This window comes from Delphinapterus leucas, chromosome 11, assembly GCF_059928025.1.
Source record: "Delphinapterus leucas isolate spDelLeu-1000000601 "Yukka" chromosome 11, BTC_Dleu_Yukka2, whole genome shotgun sequence".
In the NCBI taxonomy this organism is placed as follows: domain Eukaryota; kingdom Metazoa; phylum Chordata; class Mammalia; order Artiodactyla; family Monodontidae; genus Delphinapterus; species Delphinapterus leucas.
This window is the reverse complement of record NC_143139.1, coordinates 90,701,401-90,719,772: the sequence shown is the minus strand read 5'-3', so window position 1 is coordinate 90,719,772 and position 18,372 is coordinate 90,701,401. Positions and strand designations below refer to the sequence as shown.

General features: G+C 38.1%; 1 protein-coding gene across 18 annotated transcripts in view; it reads left to right on the top strand.

The window, feature by feature from the left end:
• Positions 1 to 18,372, top strand: part of RBFOX2 (RNA binding fox-1 homolog 2) — a 256,259-nt gene that overhangs the window by 183,638 nt on the left and 54,249 nt on the right. For all 18 annotated transcript variants that reach the window (XM_022599946.3, XM_022599952.3, XM_089921270.1 and 15 more), the window contains one exon: positions 12,832 to 13,056. In XM_022599946.3, the coding sequence (XP_022455654.1) occupies positions 12,832 to 13,056 (225 nt within the window). The remainder of the gene's footprint in view (positions 1 to 12,831; positions 13,057 to 18,372) is intronic.

Genomic DNA, 18,372 nt, shown 5'->3' with positions numbered 1-18,372 from the left:
TTGCTCTTTTTTTTTTTTTTTTTTTTGCGGTACGTGGGCCTCTCACTGTTGTGGCCTCTCCCGTTGCGGAACACAGGCTCCGGACGTGCAGGCTCATCGGCCATGGCTCACGGGCCCAGCCGCTCCGCGGCATGTGGGGTCTTCCCGGACCGGGGCACGAACCCGTGTCCCCTGCATCGGCAGGCAGACTCTCAACCACTGCACCACCAGGGAAGCCCCGGATTGCTCATTTTAAAGTAGACTATAATAGAATACCCAATGCAAAAATCTATAAAGAATGATTAAATATTTTATTATTCAGGGCACACTACAAAATCTTGCTAATGTTTTATTCTGAACCTGAGTTGTGGCTATTTTCAAGGATATTCCAGTTTAACATCTAGAGAAGATGCAAACTTAATTGCCCATGAAGACACAATAAAGAGTAAATTAATTTAAATTGTAGTGAAAAGTTTGGTTGAGAAAAAGTATAATCATCCATGCATTGTATAAATCACCAATTACATTGACTAGAATAGACAGCCAACCATTAATTGTGTGTAAGGACGTTTCATTTCCAAGGAAGCAGGTAGCTGACGCGGAGTATCTCTTGTTGCTGGTGGAAGACAAGATTCATGGGATGTTTGAGGTTCTAAATACTGCTTTAAGGAGATTGGAAGAAAGAGCTCTTAAGAGGTTGGAGACATTAAGACTATTACAGGGCTTGTCATTTTTAACCTAATAGACATTGGGTTTGAATGACTTTGTTCTGAAATATTTATTTTTTCTGTTTAAATATTTATTGCTTTGAGATGGCAGAACGCAGCCTCAGGGGAGAGGTCAGGCTGGCTTTTCTCTCGAGTAATTTGAAAGGGGTGTATGTGTGTGTGTGTGTGTGTATTTTTAAGACAAGTGATTTGGTAGTATGTTTGCAATATTCTTGTTGGCCAAGACTGTGTACCTTCCTTAGTATTGTACTAGTACCAGATCCTGTAATTGATTTTTAGTCTAAGCATGAAGGTAAAGTATATTGTATTTCCTGTTTTATTTTTATTTATCATCTGTTTGCAAGAGCTTAAAATTGCTCTCCGTCCCCTCCTACACTCCATCTCCCCTTCATGTGGCTGTAGCACTCTCAAAACTTTGTGTCCTTGTTCCTCAGTTATACCCACTCTAAAAAGAAGGACCCATTGTTAGGCTTGCATTTCAGTAGGTTTACATTAAAAAACAAACAAAAACTGGTGTTTATTCTCTTATCTGTGGGTTCCATATAAGGTAATTCTCTACTTTCAGGTAATCTACATTTATGGCCACTATTACCTTCTTCTCATAGCTTACTCTCTCCCTAGTCTCTTCCCTTCTTCTAGAGGTGTAGATGCTTCTGGGTATTTTCTGGAGGCACCTGCCACCACCATAATTCTCTCCCATTCTGCCAGCCAAAGCCACTAAAGCAGTGTTTCTCAGCGTGGTACCCAAACCACCTACTGGAGTAGTGAGTAGTACCAGGCTCCTACTCCAATGCACTGAAACATAATCGGTGGGGAAAGGATAGTGATTTTTTTAAAAATATGTCCCCAGAGTGGTTGTTATGAACAATAAAATATGGGAATCTCTGCTTTCAAGGAACCAGGTAAAAGATGGGTTTGTGGGTGTGAGGGGCTGGGTCCCTACCGCGTGGGGTTGGTGATCTTATTGTTGAGACTGCAGCAGGAATAGATGTGTCCCTGGACTCCTTTTTTGGAATCAGAAATACTTTCCCGTAAAATGAATATTTCAGTTGGTGATTGGCCTTTTATTACCATAGTCATTATCATATAATCATTAAATCTGTTTTTGTGAGTTTCCTTGGGATCCTGGCCATCTACTAAGCTACAGACAACCAAATGAAAAATGAACTGTTAGAATTCAACCTGAACATAAAAATTGGAGGCTACATGGACGCTTCATGTATAGGTTTTCCCTCCCAAATTCTAACTTACCTACAGATTATCTGACATCTTATGGCTCTGGGTATAATTTATATTCACTGTAAAAGAGAAAATACATTATTTACTTTAGTCTAACTTTTGCCACTGTTAAATTTAAGCATGTAGGTAAATTAAGAATCTAGAATGAATTTCACTTTATGCCTAGTAAACTGGCATTGTTTTGTCTTTGTACACGTTTATTCATGCACTTTATTTCTCTGGGTTTTCTTCTTGGTCTATCATTCTTCTACAGAGTTGTTAAAATTATTTTAATTGATTCTAGATCATCTTAAATCCAATGTTCTGTTCTTATCTTTCTGCATTAATAGTTTTATAGCTCTTTTTTCCCTTTGGTCACAGACATCTGGGCAGAAGTCACTGCTTTTAGTACAAGAACTGAGAAGAATGACAGGCCTTTTCTTAGGTACTGTCAACTGAGAGCTTTTTGTAAAGTTTTTTACAAAAGCAAGTAGAGCTTGAAATCTGAGCCTATCTGAGCAATTCGCAGGGGATAAAAATAATATAATTTATAAAATACTTGAGGCAAAAGTATTTTTCCTCTATTACAAACCTAGAGAATTAATGTCCATTTATCTATAGCATTAGGAAAACGATTAGTGACATTGGCAATGATAAACTTGTGAGAAGATGCTCTATCTAAAAAAACTAAATGATTCTTTTTGTGATGGTTTGAATAAAATTAATATTGATCTGTTTCTATCGGTGATCTATTCTGAGCATAGATGTGAGAATTGGGAAACTTTTCTGTTAAGATAGGATTTGCAGCCTGTGGTTTGTAACACAACAGCAGATTAGGTATATAAGTGAGACTCAAGATTACAAACAAACAAAAATACCTTTCTGTCCTTAAGATTACACAGACTTTAATTATCCTAGGAAAATGAAGGCAATTATATTTTGGGCCTTTCTTATAGTACTTTATGCTTAGCTTTATTTGTAGCACAAATAACATTGATATAATTATTAGTTTATGTGCTTTTCTCACCTTTTAAAATTTGGTCCTACAAAAGCAAAATCTTATTTTTGCCATTTTGCCTCCCCTCCCTGCCATGTTAAAGACTAGCATGTTGTAAATGTTTAAATGTGAGTAAATAATCGATTCAAATAATACTCAGAATAATTCAGTAAAAACAGAGAATATGCTTAAGAAACGATAAAGCAGACTCATTTACCCCAGTGTGACTTGTAAATAATCAAAAAAACTTTTCTTTGAAGTATTGATAAAGATGAATGGCTTAATAGGTCCTGAATAGTGAGTCTGCAGCTATAAATCTTAAAAAAAAAAAAAAAAATCATCCTGCTCCTCCTCGTTCCCTGTAACCGGTTGGTTGCCAAATTCTTGTAATTCCACCACGCAGCATCTCTTGATTCAGTTTCCTTTGCCCCACTACATTTGCCTAGGCCCACCTGTCTTCTCCAATATGTTACAAAAGCCTCCTGGTTGTCCCCCCCTCTAGTACATTCCACATACTGTTTTTATATGAGCTGTGCTTCTGCTATTCCCCTATTTTGATGGTTCTTCACTGCCGAGAAATGTAGTTAAAATCATCAGTATCGGGCTTCCCTGGTGGCGCAGTGGTTGAGAGTCCGCCTGCCGATGCAGGGGACACGGGTTTGTGCCCCGGTCCGGGAAGATACCACATGCCGCGGAGCGGCTGCGCCCGTGAGCCATGGCCGCTGAGCCTGCACGTCCGGAGCCTGTGCTCCACAACGGGAGAGGCCACAACAGTGAGAGGCCCGCGTACTGCAAAAAAAAAAAAAAAAAAAAAATCATCAGTATGTAACTGATTTGGGTATTGGGATACTCAGTACACAGAGCAAAATATCACAAAGGATAATGGAGAGGTTCCAGGTAAGTCTAGTTGACTGGAAGGGTGGTTAACTCATCAGCAGAAATAAGAAAAAGAAAGTAACAGATGCAGTTTTTCGACATACAGAGTTTGTAATGTTAGTGGGATGCTGAGAGCGGAAGGACCCGAGATGGGTGGGAAATGAGCACCCAGAAGACCTGGACCTAATCAGCTGGGAAGCTGGGCCCCAGATAAATAGTTTCACTTGTTCTCATGTGAACAATCTTCACAACAACTCTCTAAATAGAAAACCCGGTTTGCAGATGAAGAAACAGGCTAGAAAGGGTTGAAGTAATTCATCCGTATCTGGTAGGAGGTATAGTTGGGATTTGAACCAAGGTCTGTTCTTCAGGCTCATACTCTTTCTTCTTTTTACTTTACCTCCCATGAAAGCTTGGGAGAAAGGGCATGGTTGGACCTAAAAAATAGTTGGAAGTCACTCTCCTAGGTGGGTGATTGTTGAAGTTCTAGGATTGCTGTGGGAGATTGACTGATAAAAGGGTTGAATCTTGGTCCTTGGGTTATACATTTTTCCTGTTTGACGGGACCTATTTACTGTGATAGTACGTTTGAATTTAGAATTAAAACATTTAGCGTATTTCACATTGTACACCAGAAGACTATAGATAACGTATCGCCTCTGTTACTCCATGTGATTTAAAGGAGAAGGACATCATCCCTAACTCCTATATTTGCACAACCATGTATCTAAAGCACAAGCACATAAATGTTGATTCCTTTCGTTACTAATAATATTCTACCAGCTCTGTCTTCCTTCCCTAACACTCTTCTCCCACTTGATATCAACCCAAGATAACATTTGTTTCATTATGTATTATCCCTCATGGCGCTCTCTACTGTAGCCAAACAAAGCAGTTCACTGCAGCGCGCGTATATGTGACTTTCCATCTTAATCTTCCTTTATTTAAAAAATGGTAACACTTAATATTTATTAGGCACCGTATTTGATTCTACATTGTACAAAACTGACCCCACGCATTATAATGAAGCTTTTAATCTAATAGGAGAGATGAGACACGTATCTAGGTATGTTAAATATAAGGCTTTGAATTTAAATGTCATGTACGTGTTAGTAGTGCATGCTAAATGCTATGAGAATATAGGAGTGGAGGAATTATTTCAAACTGGAAAGGGCAAATGCAAACACTAACTGAAGGTCTGCTATTATTAGACACTGTACTAGTTAGGTACTTTTGATTTTTTAATTTCACTTCAACCTCACAGTAAATTCTGTTATGTCCATTTTATAGTTGACAAAACTGAGGCTTAGTTTCTTGTCCAAAGTCACACAACTAAGAGGTCCCAGAGTCAGGGTTCGATCCCAGGTTTATTTGGGTCTAAAGCGTAATCTCTTTCTTTTATACCTGGCGTCAACAAACTATGGCCTGCAGGCCAACTCAGGCCCACTGCCTGCTTTTGTAAGGCTCATGACATTCTCACATTTTAAAATGGTTAAGAAAAAAATCAAAAGAGGAATAATATTTCAGTGTCAGTGAATGAGGTTTTCCTGGAACACAGCCACGCTCATTCGTTTATGTGTTACCTACGGCTGTTAATCTACTAACAGCAGAGGAGTTGCATCAGAGACCATACAGTCCAGAAGGCCTAAAACATTTCTGTCTGGTCCTTCATAGAAAACGTGTGCTGACTCCTGCTTTCTACCATCCTTCTCTAAGGATGGCTTCATGGAGAAGAGATTACTTGAGTTGCTGAGTTTTTTAGTATAATGAATATTCATGATAGAGGATATAGCACGGGGGAAAGACACGGATCCCTACTGTTGCAGCCTGGCTGTGATTTGGGAAAGCACCATAGTTAGGGAATATTCTAAATTCACTGCAATACAGAATTATAGTTAGGAGTTGTGTATGATATGACTGGGGAAAAATGGTTGAGGACCCCACTGGAGATGCCACAAGGAGTAGTGACTAGCAGCATCAGCTATGGAATTGGCTTAGATTTGGATTTGAGTGGTTAGCTGAGTGGTTTTGGATAAGATACTTACTAACCTTTGAAAATGTCAGTTTCTTCTTCAGTAAAAGGAGAATAATGTAAAATACCTACCTTTTAGGGTTGTGAGAATTAAATGAGTTAATAAACTTCTGTTATAATGTCTTCAGTGCCTAAAACAGCTATGTACCCACAGTAGTTATTTAGTAGATGTCTTAGAATTGAAATGGAATTTCAAATATCTCTTCCCATTTCTTTTTCAGCTAGTTGATCATTCTAGAAACTTCTTCAGTGGATTTTTCTTCTTTGCTAGTTGGTTTCTCTATCACTGTAATAAGTTTTGTATATCTGTAGTTTTTCTTTCTCTTTTCTTCTTTATTTTTTTGGCCATGCTGAGTGGCATGTGGGATCTTAGTTCCCCGACCAGGGATAGAACCTGCACGCCCTGCATTGGAAGCACGGAGTCTTAACCACTGGACCACCAGGGAGTCCCTGTAGTTTGTTTTCTTAAATATTGTTCCCACAAATACATGGTCATTAAGGGTTGTTGTTTTTTAATTTCACGTGACGTCCATTACAGTGGCATTCAGTAGGATTTTAATACTTTACTAAGTTGTGGAAGGTTGGCCCCACAGTCTACCTGGTGCTTGTAGTGGTTGAGAACAACTTTTATTGAGAGTCTAGGGTGTTAATCGCTTAATGTTACCGGTTCTTCACAACAGTATAATGGCATTAACATTGCTATTTTACAGATTAAGAAACTGGAGCACAGAGAAAGTAGGTAGTAACATGTTTAAATGTTTACAGCTATAGTAAGTGGCAGAGCTAGGATTCAAATGATCTTCTAACCACACACTCCAGCATTGCCCTTTGTGAAATACGAAATTTGTTGGGTCTCAGATGGATTTGCTAATATTTTAGGTAATGTGAAAGTAGTGGAATAAACAAATTTGTTTGCATTGGCAAATAATACATTTTCAAAAATTATTATGTCTTCATAATTTATACGGTCCTTTCCTGCATGGTTATCATCTTGAACCTTACTCAAAAACGGCATCACTAAAATCGTTGAGTTGCAGTGGCCTGCATTCTGTGTGAAATAAAATACTGTTTTTGTCCTCTCAATATTTAATTTCTCTCCTTAAACTTTTGTGTAGATAATATAATGACAGTGAGATGGCAGAGTATTGAATTGGTTTGTTGAAGGATTACTGAAATATCAAATATAACCCGGATTTGTCTGTTTCATGTAGCTCTCTTCAGAGGTTTTTTTTTTTCCAGTCATTTAAAAATAACTTTAGGGCTTCCCTGGTGGCTCAGTGGTTGAGAGTCCGCCTGCCGATGCAGGGGACACGGGTTCGTGCCCCGGTCCAGGAAGATCCCACATGCCGCGGAGCTGCTGGGCCCGTGAGCCATGGCCGCTGAGCCTGCGCGTCCGGAGCCTGTGCTCCGCACCGGAAGAGGCCACAACAGTGAGAGGCCCGTGTACCGCAAAAAAAATAATAATAATAACTTTAGAAAAACAGTCTTCTCACTCATTTGTGTCTTCTTACTTTTTCAACCAGAGAGTTAGAAATGTAGGTAGGTTTTTCTGAAATTTGGAAAATCTGACTTTTTAGTATAGTTGTAAATTATGTTGCTTCTGGAAAGGCAGTTAACCAAAGAATGTCTTTGTTTATAATTTCCTGCCAATCCCTGTAGCGAATTCATGTGGATAGTAGGAGGATTGGATGCATTCTGCTCTTTCTGTCCTCACAGTTAGGTTTCCACACAATGGGGACACCATCTTACATGTTCTGCTTTATTGAAAAAAATACCATTATTGTTATGAGGGGATAGGGAGAAATAGGGGTTGAAGTTTTAAATGGAGTGGTCGGGGAGTTGACATTTGAGCAGAGATATGAGGGAGGTGTACAAGTCTACAAACCCTGGGATACTGTGGCACAGGACTGCCCTGGGCACCGTGAGGGGTACAGGGCAGAATAAAAAATAGTCCTTCTTTCAGAGCATTTTCATTTTAATCGGATACACTGATAAGAACTAAAAGGTAACTGTAGTTTACTTTTCCTCTCATCTTTCACGTAAAATCTTAATTTATTTCCTAGGGAAGAAAGGAGTTGTAGATAAATCTTTATTAGATTCTTGTTAGGCGAGGTAGAACTTTTATTTGCATAGTACTCCCTATTGTCTATTTTTTAATCTTGTGGACAAGAAAGTTAATAGACTACTAAATTAAGAAAAAGAAATTGTGTCTAGTTTTGTGGGCTACAAGAAAAAGTTAACTCATTTTCTCAGATGAGATATACTTAAACTGCTTAGCCTGTGACATTAAAACATTTTCATATAAACTTAGAGGTAAATTCTTGCCTAGAAATAATCATGTGGACTGTTATCTCATAGTTTGTCCATGAGCTGTAGTGCTTCTCTCCTGAACTTGTAACTTTTTTTCTTGTTTTTTGTTTGTTTGTTTTTTAATTAATTTTTATTGGAGTATACTTGCTTTACAATGTTGTGTTAGTTTCTACTGTACAGCAAAGTGAATCAGCTATACGTATACATATATCCCCTCCTTTTGGGATTTCCTTCCTGTTTAGGTCACACAGAGCATTGAGTAGCGTTCCCTGTGCTATACAGTAGATCTGAACTTATAACTTTGGAATATAGCCTGGAAATTTAATAGAAGTCTGAAAACCATATAACATTTTTAAATTATAATAATGTATGCCTGGAGAACTTTTTAGACATTGCAGAGTGTATGAGCTAAATGCAATATCACTCCTATCCGAATTTCATTCCTATAGTATATAAGCATAGTGTTTTTTAACATTTAAAAAAAAATTCCTGTATGTAACAAAATAAACTACCAAGAATTTCTTCTTGACCTCCTAACAGAGGTTTGCATTTCCCTTTTTGCGGGGGAGAAATAGTTCAGCCTCTGCCTGTCTTGCATTTCTTTGAAACACATAGTGCCAAGGCCACATGTGGATCCTAGAAGAAGGTTTGACCTTCCTTCCCCCATCTCCCACTGCTAATTGACATGTTTATTCAGTTGACTGAGCCAGCTTTATCAAGACTGCCTCTGCGGGAGAGTTAATATTGTGCTTTGTGTGCCAGAGCAGCGTCCCCAGCAGGGCTGAGGTGGAGAATGGAGGCTGCGGTGAAAGAGAAGAGAAAGAGGAGCACAGTCGGAGCATTAGAAGTCCCCTTTGCTGTGTTCATCATAGCTGGGCAACAGTGTCTTTTAGCCTTGGTGTGTTATTTCGTAGACCCGTCCTGTGTCTCTAAGAGTATATTTATGCCTAGAGTTGGAGTGTAGATCTATGGACACCTTTGGCGCTCTTATTCACCTTCATTCACCAACCCACCTGAAATGGAATTTTCTCTTTCGTATCTGTCCTCAGGCCAGCAAATCCCGTGAGGTCTTCTGAAGCAGTGTGCTTCATGTGGGTGGGTGGGTGGGTGGGTAGGTAGGTAGGTAGCACTGAATAATTTGAAAGAGAAGGAAGAGAATTATTTTATTTCCTTCTTAGGCCACCCAGAATAGCTAAGGAGAAATCATTTACAATACCCTGACCTTGAGATCATGAAAAGAACTTATTTAGTGATGAGTGACAAGAATGATTTTTTCCCTGAAAAATTATGGGTAAAAATTTAAGGCCTTGCTAGCATCATTTTTAAGAACTAAATAAAGGGAAGGATTTTTATGTAAAGCAATCCTTAGTACCATGTAAATGTGATTCTTAGACACCAGAGACAGCCTGAATTTTGATGCTGTATAACTTTAGAATGAAAGACAAGAATTTTTGTCTCTAGATAATGTCACTACCATTTTCTTAAGAACAGCACAATAATTCAGTGCTCCAGCATATGAAGCTTCAGCTTCCTCTTACTGGTTACATTTTTCATTTTTCATCATTCTCTTTTATATACAAAATACTTTGTAGGTTTTATTACAAAAGTAATATGTACTTATTAGGAGCACGAGGAAACTTTGGGGGATTTTGGAGAGAGATGTTCACTGTTTTGATTGTGCTGCTGATTTCATGAGTGTACATATGTATTTCAGAACTTACCAAATTGTACACTGTGAATAAACAGCTGCAGTTTATTATAGAATTGTCCCTCCGTGTGCACAGGGGATCGGTTCCAGGACCCGCTGCAGATACCAAAATCCACGGATGCTCAAGTCCTTTGTATAAATGGCATAGTATTTACATATAACCTGTGCACATCCTCCCATATACTTTAAATCATGTCTAGACTACTTATAATACCTAAGACAATGTAAATGCTCTGTAAATAGTTGTAAATACAATTTAATAGCTGGACTATGGCAAATTCAAGTTTTACTTTCTGGAATTTTTTTTCCTAATATTTTTCAATCTGTGGTCATTTGAATCCATGCTGCAGAACCCACAGATATGGAGAGCTAAATGTATATGTCAATTATATGTCAGTAAAAGTTTTTAATATTTTTGTGATTTGATTACAAAAAATTGGACTTATGGTTAATATGTATTTCAATTTGTTAATGAGATTAAGCACTTTTATCATACAGCCATTTGTATTTCATCTTCTGTGAATTGTTCAGTTATATTCTTTGCCTCTTTTTTTGTTGATTTGTGTGTTTCTCATCAGTTTGAATAACTTACTCTTGACTTAGTGATGGTAACCAGTGTGTCTGTCTTACCTTTGCAGCTATTTTCTCCAGTTGGTTTTTCTTTTGACTTTAAAATCTTCCCCTCCTTCCCATCCTCTCTTCTTTCCTTCCTAACTTCCGTAACCAAATCTTTTTTTTTTTTTCTGGTTTTTAGGTTTCCTATCATACTTAAGAATCCTCCCCACCGCAGTAATATTCCTAATATTTCTTATATTTTCATAGTTTTAGTAGTTATATTTTAATTTTTTTTTTTGCATATGCAGGTTGAGAGTTGAGGTTTATTTTTTCCATTGGGTATTCAGTTTTTCACTTATTAAAAAGTCTTTCCTTCCACCCATTGAATTGACTTGATGCCTAAATATTCGCTCTAAATGTTTATGTCTATCTCTGGATTCTTTTCTATCTCATTTATCTATTGTCTGTCTTTGAGCCAGTACCACACTGTTTTGATTACCATCACTTTATAAGTCTTGAACTCAGGTAGTTTGTGTTCTTTTTCAGAATTGTTGTGAATATTCTAGGTCCTTTGCATTTCTGTATAAATTTTAATAATAGCTTGTCAATTTATGCAAAAATACCTGCTGAGATTTTGATTGTGTTTGTGGGGTTTGGGATGCATGGTCATCTTAAGAATATCCAGCTTTCCAATCTATGATTATATATTTCTCTATTTATAACAGCCTTTGTACATTTGTTCTGTTTTATTTTATGCAGATTGTCGTAATGATGGTTGAACCTTCCTTTAAAAATATTGTGAGATCTTTCTCCAGTTTTGGATTCATTTTGTTTGCGACAGTATGAGTTTAATGGCCATTAAGTTAATGTTGAAAACCTGGGATGATGTTTAGACAGTGCTGCTGGAAGTTCAGTTTCCTGCAACTCTCAGTGGGTAGAGAATCCCTTCTTAAATTGAGGGGGAGAAAGGATAACCGGGAGTGAGAAAGAAAGAAGAAGAATTACTTCCTGGTTTGAAGGAAGTGATGCTCATGACTCGGAGGATTTTCTTTGATCCCTAATGATTTGATATCTAAAATATAGGGGGGGGGGCTTCCCTGGTGGCGCAGTGGTTGAGAGTCCGCCTGCCGATGCAGGGGACACGGGTTCGTGCCCCGGTCCGGGAAGATCCCACATGCCGCGGAGCGGCTGGGCCCGTGAGCCATGGCCGCTGAGCCTGCGCGTCCGGAGCCTGTGCTCCGCAACGGGAGAGGCCACAACAGTGAGAGGCCCGCGTACCGCAAAAAAAAATAATAATAAATAAATAAATAAATAAATAAAATATAGGGGGAGGGGAAACCTATCAAAGTGCTAACATTTTTAAGCATTTGACCATCTCTGCCAACTACTTCCAGAAGAACAGTGGCTCCAGACTTTGCAGACTTGTATATCTTTAGTAAAATAAGGGCTCTGCCTTTTTTGGAATAAAATGGGAGGTCAGGAGGTCAGTTGTTGAGAAGAAAGGGCTTTATGAAATCTCTTACACAAGGTTTAAACTCCTCTTTTGTATCTGAACTTAGACTGAACAGAAGTAAGACAGGGGCTGTGGAGCCAAAATGGCTTCTAACAATTTCCTGTAGTTACTGTATGTTCTTTACTGATATTGCATGTATCACGCTGGATCCCAAGTAAACATCTGGGAATGGATGTCATGTGGAGAGGTATCCTGCTAGCCTTGTAATGCTAGCAGTAATTATGAGAAACTCAAATTTTTTTGTCTGGGGAATTTTTTTGTCTATTTCTAATTTAAGGAAAGGGTTTTTTGTTGGTTTATTTTTTATTAACCTAGTAGCCAAGACTTAAATAAATCTCTACCTTGAAATCCAAAGGTTAATTTTTTTAATAATATGCTTTCTGCTGAACTCTGTGTTCTTAAAATCTAGAGGTCTATATTGTCTGGTTTTGAGAATTTAATTTATACTGTCATTCTGCCTATTGCTGTGAATAGTAATTTAGTGAAATTGATTTGTTTTCCCGTAAGAATCACTAAAGGGATAGAGAGTGTTCTAAAGAAAATACTAATGGTCCAAATGAATTTCAACTCTTGTAATTTATCTTCTGTGAGAAGTTTCCTGGCATTTAAAATTTTTTGGTGTAAAGGAAGATCTCTGGCCCTTTGGCAACTAGTCAACTTTAATATGATCACGGACCTGTCTAGAAACCACAAATAGACTGAAGTTGGGTGTGTTTGTGTGTCTCCATACATACACCTATAAGTATACATATAGCAGTATTTCCCCTAATCCTGAGGCAGTAAGTAAGTGTTCCATTTTACCTGAGCAATGAGAGAATATTCAGGGAATTTTGTTCACTCACCTTAAAAATAATTATATGATGAGAATTTAAAGTCAGTTTTTCTCCTTATTTTCTCTTTCTCTATTTGTTCTAGGGTAACCAGGAGCCAACAACAACTCCTGACGCAATGGTTCAGCCTTTTACTACCATCCCATTTCCACCACCTCCGCAAAATGGGATTCCCACAGAATACGGAGTGCCACACACTCAGGACTATGCCGGCCAGACCAGTGAGCATAACCTGACCCTCTATGGAAGCACGCAAGCCCACGGGGAGCAGAGCAGCAACTCACCCAGCACACAGAACGGATCTCTGACGGTATGTGAGTGATGAGGTGGCGAGCAGAAGGCGGCGTGTCGTCGTTGGTCGTATTGAAATCTTCTTTTTTTTTTTTTTTTTTTTTTTTTGCGGTACATGGGCCTCTCACTGTTGTGGCCTCTCCCGTTGCGGAGCACAGGCTCCGGACGCGCAGGTCCAGCGGCCATGGCTCACGGGCCCAGCCGCTCCGCGGCATGTGGGATCTTCCTGGACCGGGGCACGAACCCGTGTCCCCTGCATCGGCAGACGGACTCTCAACCACTGCGCCACCAGGGAAGCCCGAAATCTTCTTTTTAATCATCACACCAGAAAACCCTTTGAAATAGTTTTGCATTTACATTACATTACATAGCGCTTATGTAATTTCAGTTCTACTCTAAGCATTGTAATTAGAAGATAAGGAGTTAGCATAAAACTCACGGTCATTGCCCAGGAGCTTATAGTCTAGAGATGGGACAGACAATACAACAAGGTAGGTACAGTGATGGGAGTTAACTTAGCAGGATGCTGCTCTTTTCAGCTTCACAGGTAACCCTCATTTTGCAGAATCTCACGGTCCCTTCTCTGTCCTCATTGTACAGAATCTGTCAGCAGCATTCTACACATTGCCTCCCCCCTTCTCCCTGAAATACTTAGTTGTTGGCTTTCATGACGCTCCCTGTTTCCCTCCTAAGCACTAGAAGCTCTTTTTTGGTCTCTTTTGTTGGTTCCTCTTTCTCTGTTCAGCTTTTAAATGTTGTGGTGCTCCAGGGCTGAGTCCTTGGACCCCTTTCCCTCCTATTTCATATGCTCTCTCTGTTGTATAATTATACTACTGAATTCACCTAGTTGCTCAGGCAAAACCTACGAGTCATTATTTCTTTATTTCCTTCATCTCTACATCCAGTCCATTAGCAAGTCTTGGTCCCCATAACTCTAGAACATTTTCTTAACTTCAGCCTCTTTCTCTTCATCTTAAGACCATAGTCTTAAGTGTGCATGATTAAGAGCTCAGCACTTCTGCCAGAGTTTTTGGGCCTGAGTCCTAATGTGACTCCTACTTAGCAGTATGACCTTTGGCCAGTTATTTAATCTCTCTGCCTTGGCTTGCTCATCTGTAAAATGAATAGCACCTATTTCAAGTGGCTTTTAGGAGACTTAAAAGAGTTTAATACACGTGAGGTGTTTATCATCATCGTCACCACTCTAGTCCAAACCTCTTCACTTATTTTCTATACTACTGTTGCCTAACTTATCCCATAGCAGCCAAGATACTTTTTTTTTTTTTTTAATGAAAATAATGCTATTTTCCTGCTGTACTCTAAAGGTTTCCTAACAGAATAAAATCCAGACTGTACTTGGTTTACTAATCCCTGGCCCCAGCCTACCTCTTTGACTTCATCTCTTACTACTTAGTAAGCAAGTAAAGGAAGTGTCATAAATTAACAATAGGTGTGTTATCACATCATACAGATCACTTCAAATGATTATAAACTCACAGACTTAACAGAACTACTGGAAAAGAAGGAAAAAGAAAGAATAAAATACATAAATCGGAGGCTTTATCAAGGTATTTTAATGACTAAGTCTATTTCTTTACTAGTTATCAGTCTTTTCTTTTTTCTATATTCTATTTCTTGTTAAGTCAATTTTGGTAATTGGTGTTTTCCTAGGAATTTTTCTATTTCATTTTAATTAACTATTCTTTTGGTATAAAGTTACTCATAATAATAATCCCATTTTCTGTAATTTCTTTAGCGTCTGTAGTGATATCCCCTCTTTCACTCTTGATTTTGGTAATTATGTCTTCTTTTTTTCTTGGTCAGTCTAGCTAAGGTTTATTGATTTTGCAGCTTGTTCCAGAAAACCAGCTTTTGATTTCATTGACCTTTTCAAAAATCTGTTGTGTTTATATGTCACTGATTTCCGTTCTGATCTTTACTACTTCCTTCCTTCTACTTGCTTTGGGTTTGATTTGGTCTTTATTTTCCTAGCTTCTTGACTTGCAATGTTGGATCATTGATGTTAAAATTTTATCCTTTCTAATATGTGTCTAAAGCTATACCTTTCCCTTTAAGTTTCCCTTTAGCTGCATCCCATAAAATGTGATATATTGTGTTTTCATTTTCATTCAGTTCAAGATATTTTTAAATTTTTCCTTTGATTTCTTCTTTGATCTTGGTTTACATAGACGTGTGTTGTTTAATTTCCCAATGTTTGAGGGTGTCTCAAGTTTTTTTTCTTTAATCCCTTTGTGCTCAGAGAATATTCTTTGTATGATTTGAGTCTTTTTAAACTTAGTGAGACTTGTTTTATGGCTTAGTAGGTGGTCTGTCCTACAGAATGTTCCTAACCAGTTGGGCCTTTTATCAATATGAAATGTCCCTCTTTGTCTCTATTAATATTTCTTGTCTTAAGTCTATTTCGTGTGATATTAATATAACTACTTGAACTTTCTCATGATTACTATTTGCATGACATCTTTTTCCTTCATTTTGTTTCAAACTCTTTGAATCTAAGATGTGTCTCTTGTAAAAAACATAACATCTGGATCTTACTTCTTTTTCCAGTCTGAAAATTATTGCCTTTTTATCAGAGCATTTAGTCTATTTACATTTAATGTAGTTATTAACGTGGGTGGATTTATGTCTGCCATTTTACTATTTGTTTTTATATGTCTTATGTCCTTTATTGTTCCTTCTTTACTGATTTATGTTAAATAATTCTTTCTGTACCTTCTAAATCCTTTTGTGATTTTTTAGTTATTTATTTGTGTTATTTATGTATTTTCTTAGTTCTTGATCAAGAATTACATCTTTGAGTTATCACAACCTGCTGATGGCTGTGTGTATATTTGTGTGTGTGTGTGTGTGTTATTCTGGTAAAATATAGCAGCTTTGATCCAATATAGCTCTATCCCTCACCATCCTTTGTGCTGTTATTGTCATATATATATATAGAGAGAGAGAGAGAACGCACTTCATATATATATATGAAGTGCTATAGTATTACAGTTACTACTTTAAAAATCTTCTATTTTTAAAGAAATTTACCATTTCCAGTGATTTTCTTAGCTTCCTATGGATTTGAGTTATTTTCCGATGTCATTTCCTTTCAGCTGGTAGCACATCTTTTAGTATTTCTGTAGACTAGGTCTGCTTGAAACAAATTTTCTGTTTTTGTTTACCTAGGAATACCTTTATTTTGTCTTCATTTTTGAAGGCTAGCTGTAGAATTCTTGGTTGACATTTTTGCCCCAACTCCTCAGCCCTCTGGCCTCTGATGAGAAGTCAGTTGTTAATCCTGTTGTTGTTCCCCTGTATGTGATGAATTGTTTTTCTCTTGCTGTCTTCAAGCTTTTTTTGTTTGTCTTTGGCTTTGAGCAGTTTGACGCTAATATGTCTAGGATAAATCTCTTTGTTTTATCATACGTGGAGTGCATTGAGATTTTGAGGTCTGTAGATTGTTTTCCATCAAAATTGGGAAGTTTTTGAACGTAATTTTTTCAAATATTTGTTCTTTCCTTTTGTTCCTCCTCCTGGGACTTTAGCTACAAGTAATGGGGATGCTTGTTCCCCACAGGTTCAGATTCTGTTTGTTTGTTTGTTTGTTTTTAAGCTGAATCTACACAGAATCTAAGGTTCTACTCATTTTTCTTCAGTCTTCTTTCTGTTCTTTTGATTGGATAATTTCTGTTGATCTGTTTCAGTTTACTCTTTCTTTTTTCCGCCATATCAAATCGGCTATTAAGCCCATCTAGTGAATTTTTATTTTAGTTAATGTACTTTTCAGCTCTGGAATTTTCATTTAGGATTTCTGTATCTCTATTGAGATTCCTTACTTGTCATCGTATTTCCTTTAATTCTTTGAATACATTTGTAATTGTTACTTTGAAGTCACCTGCAGACTCTAACATCCAGTCCTCCTCAGAGCCTGTTTCTAGTTACTGCTTGTTTTCTTGAGTTGGGGCCACACTTTTCCTGTTTCTTTGCATGTCTTGTAACTTTTTAGTAAATTAGACATTTTAGTAATGTATTTTAACAACTCTAAAGTTTTTTGGTTTTGTTTTTGAGAAGTGTAGGTGAGTATATATGTGTGAGTTTTAAATAGTTTGCCTGTACTTAAACTGCGGGCTCCTCTGTGGTGTGCAGCCACTGATGTGTCTGCTTAGTGATTTTCATTCTCGTTTTTACTTTTTAGCCTGACTGGGAGTCACCCCTGTGTCTCCATAGCCTATTGGTCAGCCAGTGATTTGGGCATAAGTTGTGCTTAAGCACCTGGAGTGTGGAAAGCTTCCAGCCTCTGCTGATCTGGTTTTGGGTTGGGAAGTGCATTTCACAGTACAGCCAGTTCTCAAGTATGCCTTGGCTTTTTCTTTCTGTTGGGCCCTTTTATGTCTCCGCTCCTCATCCGCATATGTTCACAGTCAGCCAGGGATGTGAGGAGATCATATCTAGTTATTCTACTATTCTCTCATTTCCAGGATCTTCCCTTCAGATTTCTAGCTGATCCACCACTCACCCCAATCAGACCACAGCCTCAAGCTAGAAGAACTATATTTCCCCTGTTAGGTTCCCACCAAGTGTGCCACTTTAGCGGACAAGTCTGTGGTTTTCTACTGCGCCCCCCATCCCAGTACCCCAAGTGGAGTCCGCCCCCTCTGGCAGCAAAGCTGCTGGGTTTTGTGGCCCAGCCCTACCCTGATGAGCTCTCCCAGAAGAGCTGAGGATTAGAGGGTGGGGTTAGTGAGTTGGAGTAGGCCCAGGCAATAAGTTTGTAGACTCCTTCATGTTTTACCCTAAAGCTCTAGCAACTTTTCAAGAAACTTCTCTATTTATTATCTGCCTCTGATTGATTTCCAGGACCGTGAAATGACTGACAAGTTTTCTTATTGTTTTGAGGAGAGGATTCACTGACCTCTTCATGCCATCAGAGCCAGAAGTCCCTTCCTTGAATCACTTCATGGTCGTTTGTACTGCTCCTCTCCTCACCACTGCCCATTTATTTCTCTTTCTCTTTTTTTCCCTATTGCCACCGTTTCCCATTGTTTCAGATTCCTGGATTATGTGTCTCTAATGACAGTATTAACGGCGAGCTCTGTTCCTTAATATAAATATATACAGTTAAGACTTCTGTTCTTCATCCATATTAGAAACTATTCAGTATATAATTTTGCATTATATTGACCAATTTGAGTTTCTAAAGATGTATTGAAATAAGATTAGGAATCCTTATGAATAGATTGTGAATTTATTGGTGCTGAGGAGAAAATGGAAAATCCTTGAGTTGTGCCTGCAAACAGAACACAAGTTCTGTCATTTTAGGAAGTTGCTAACA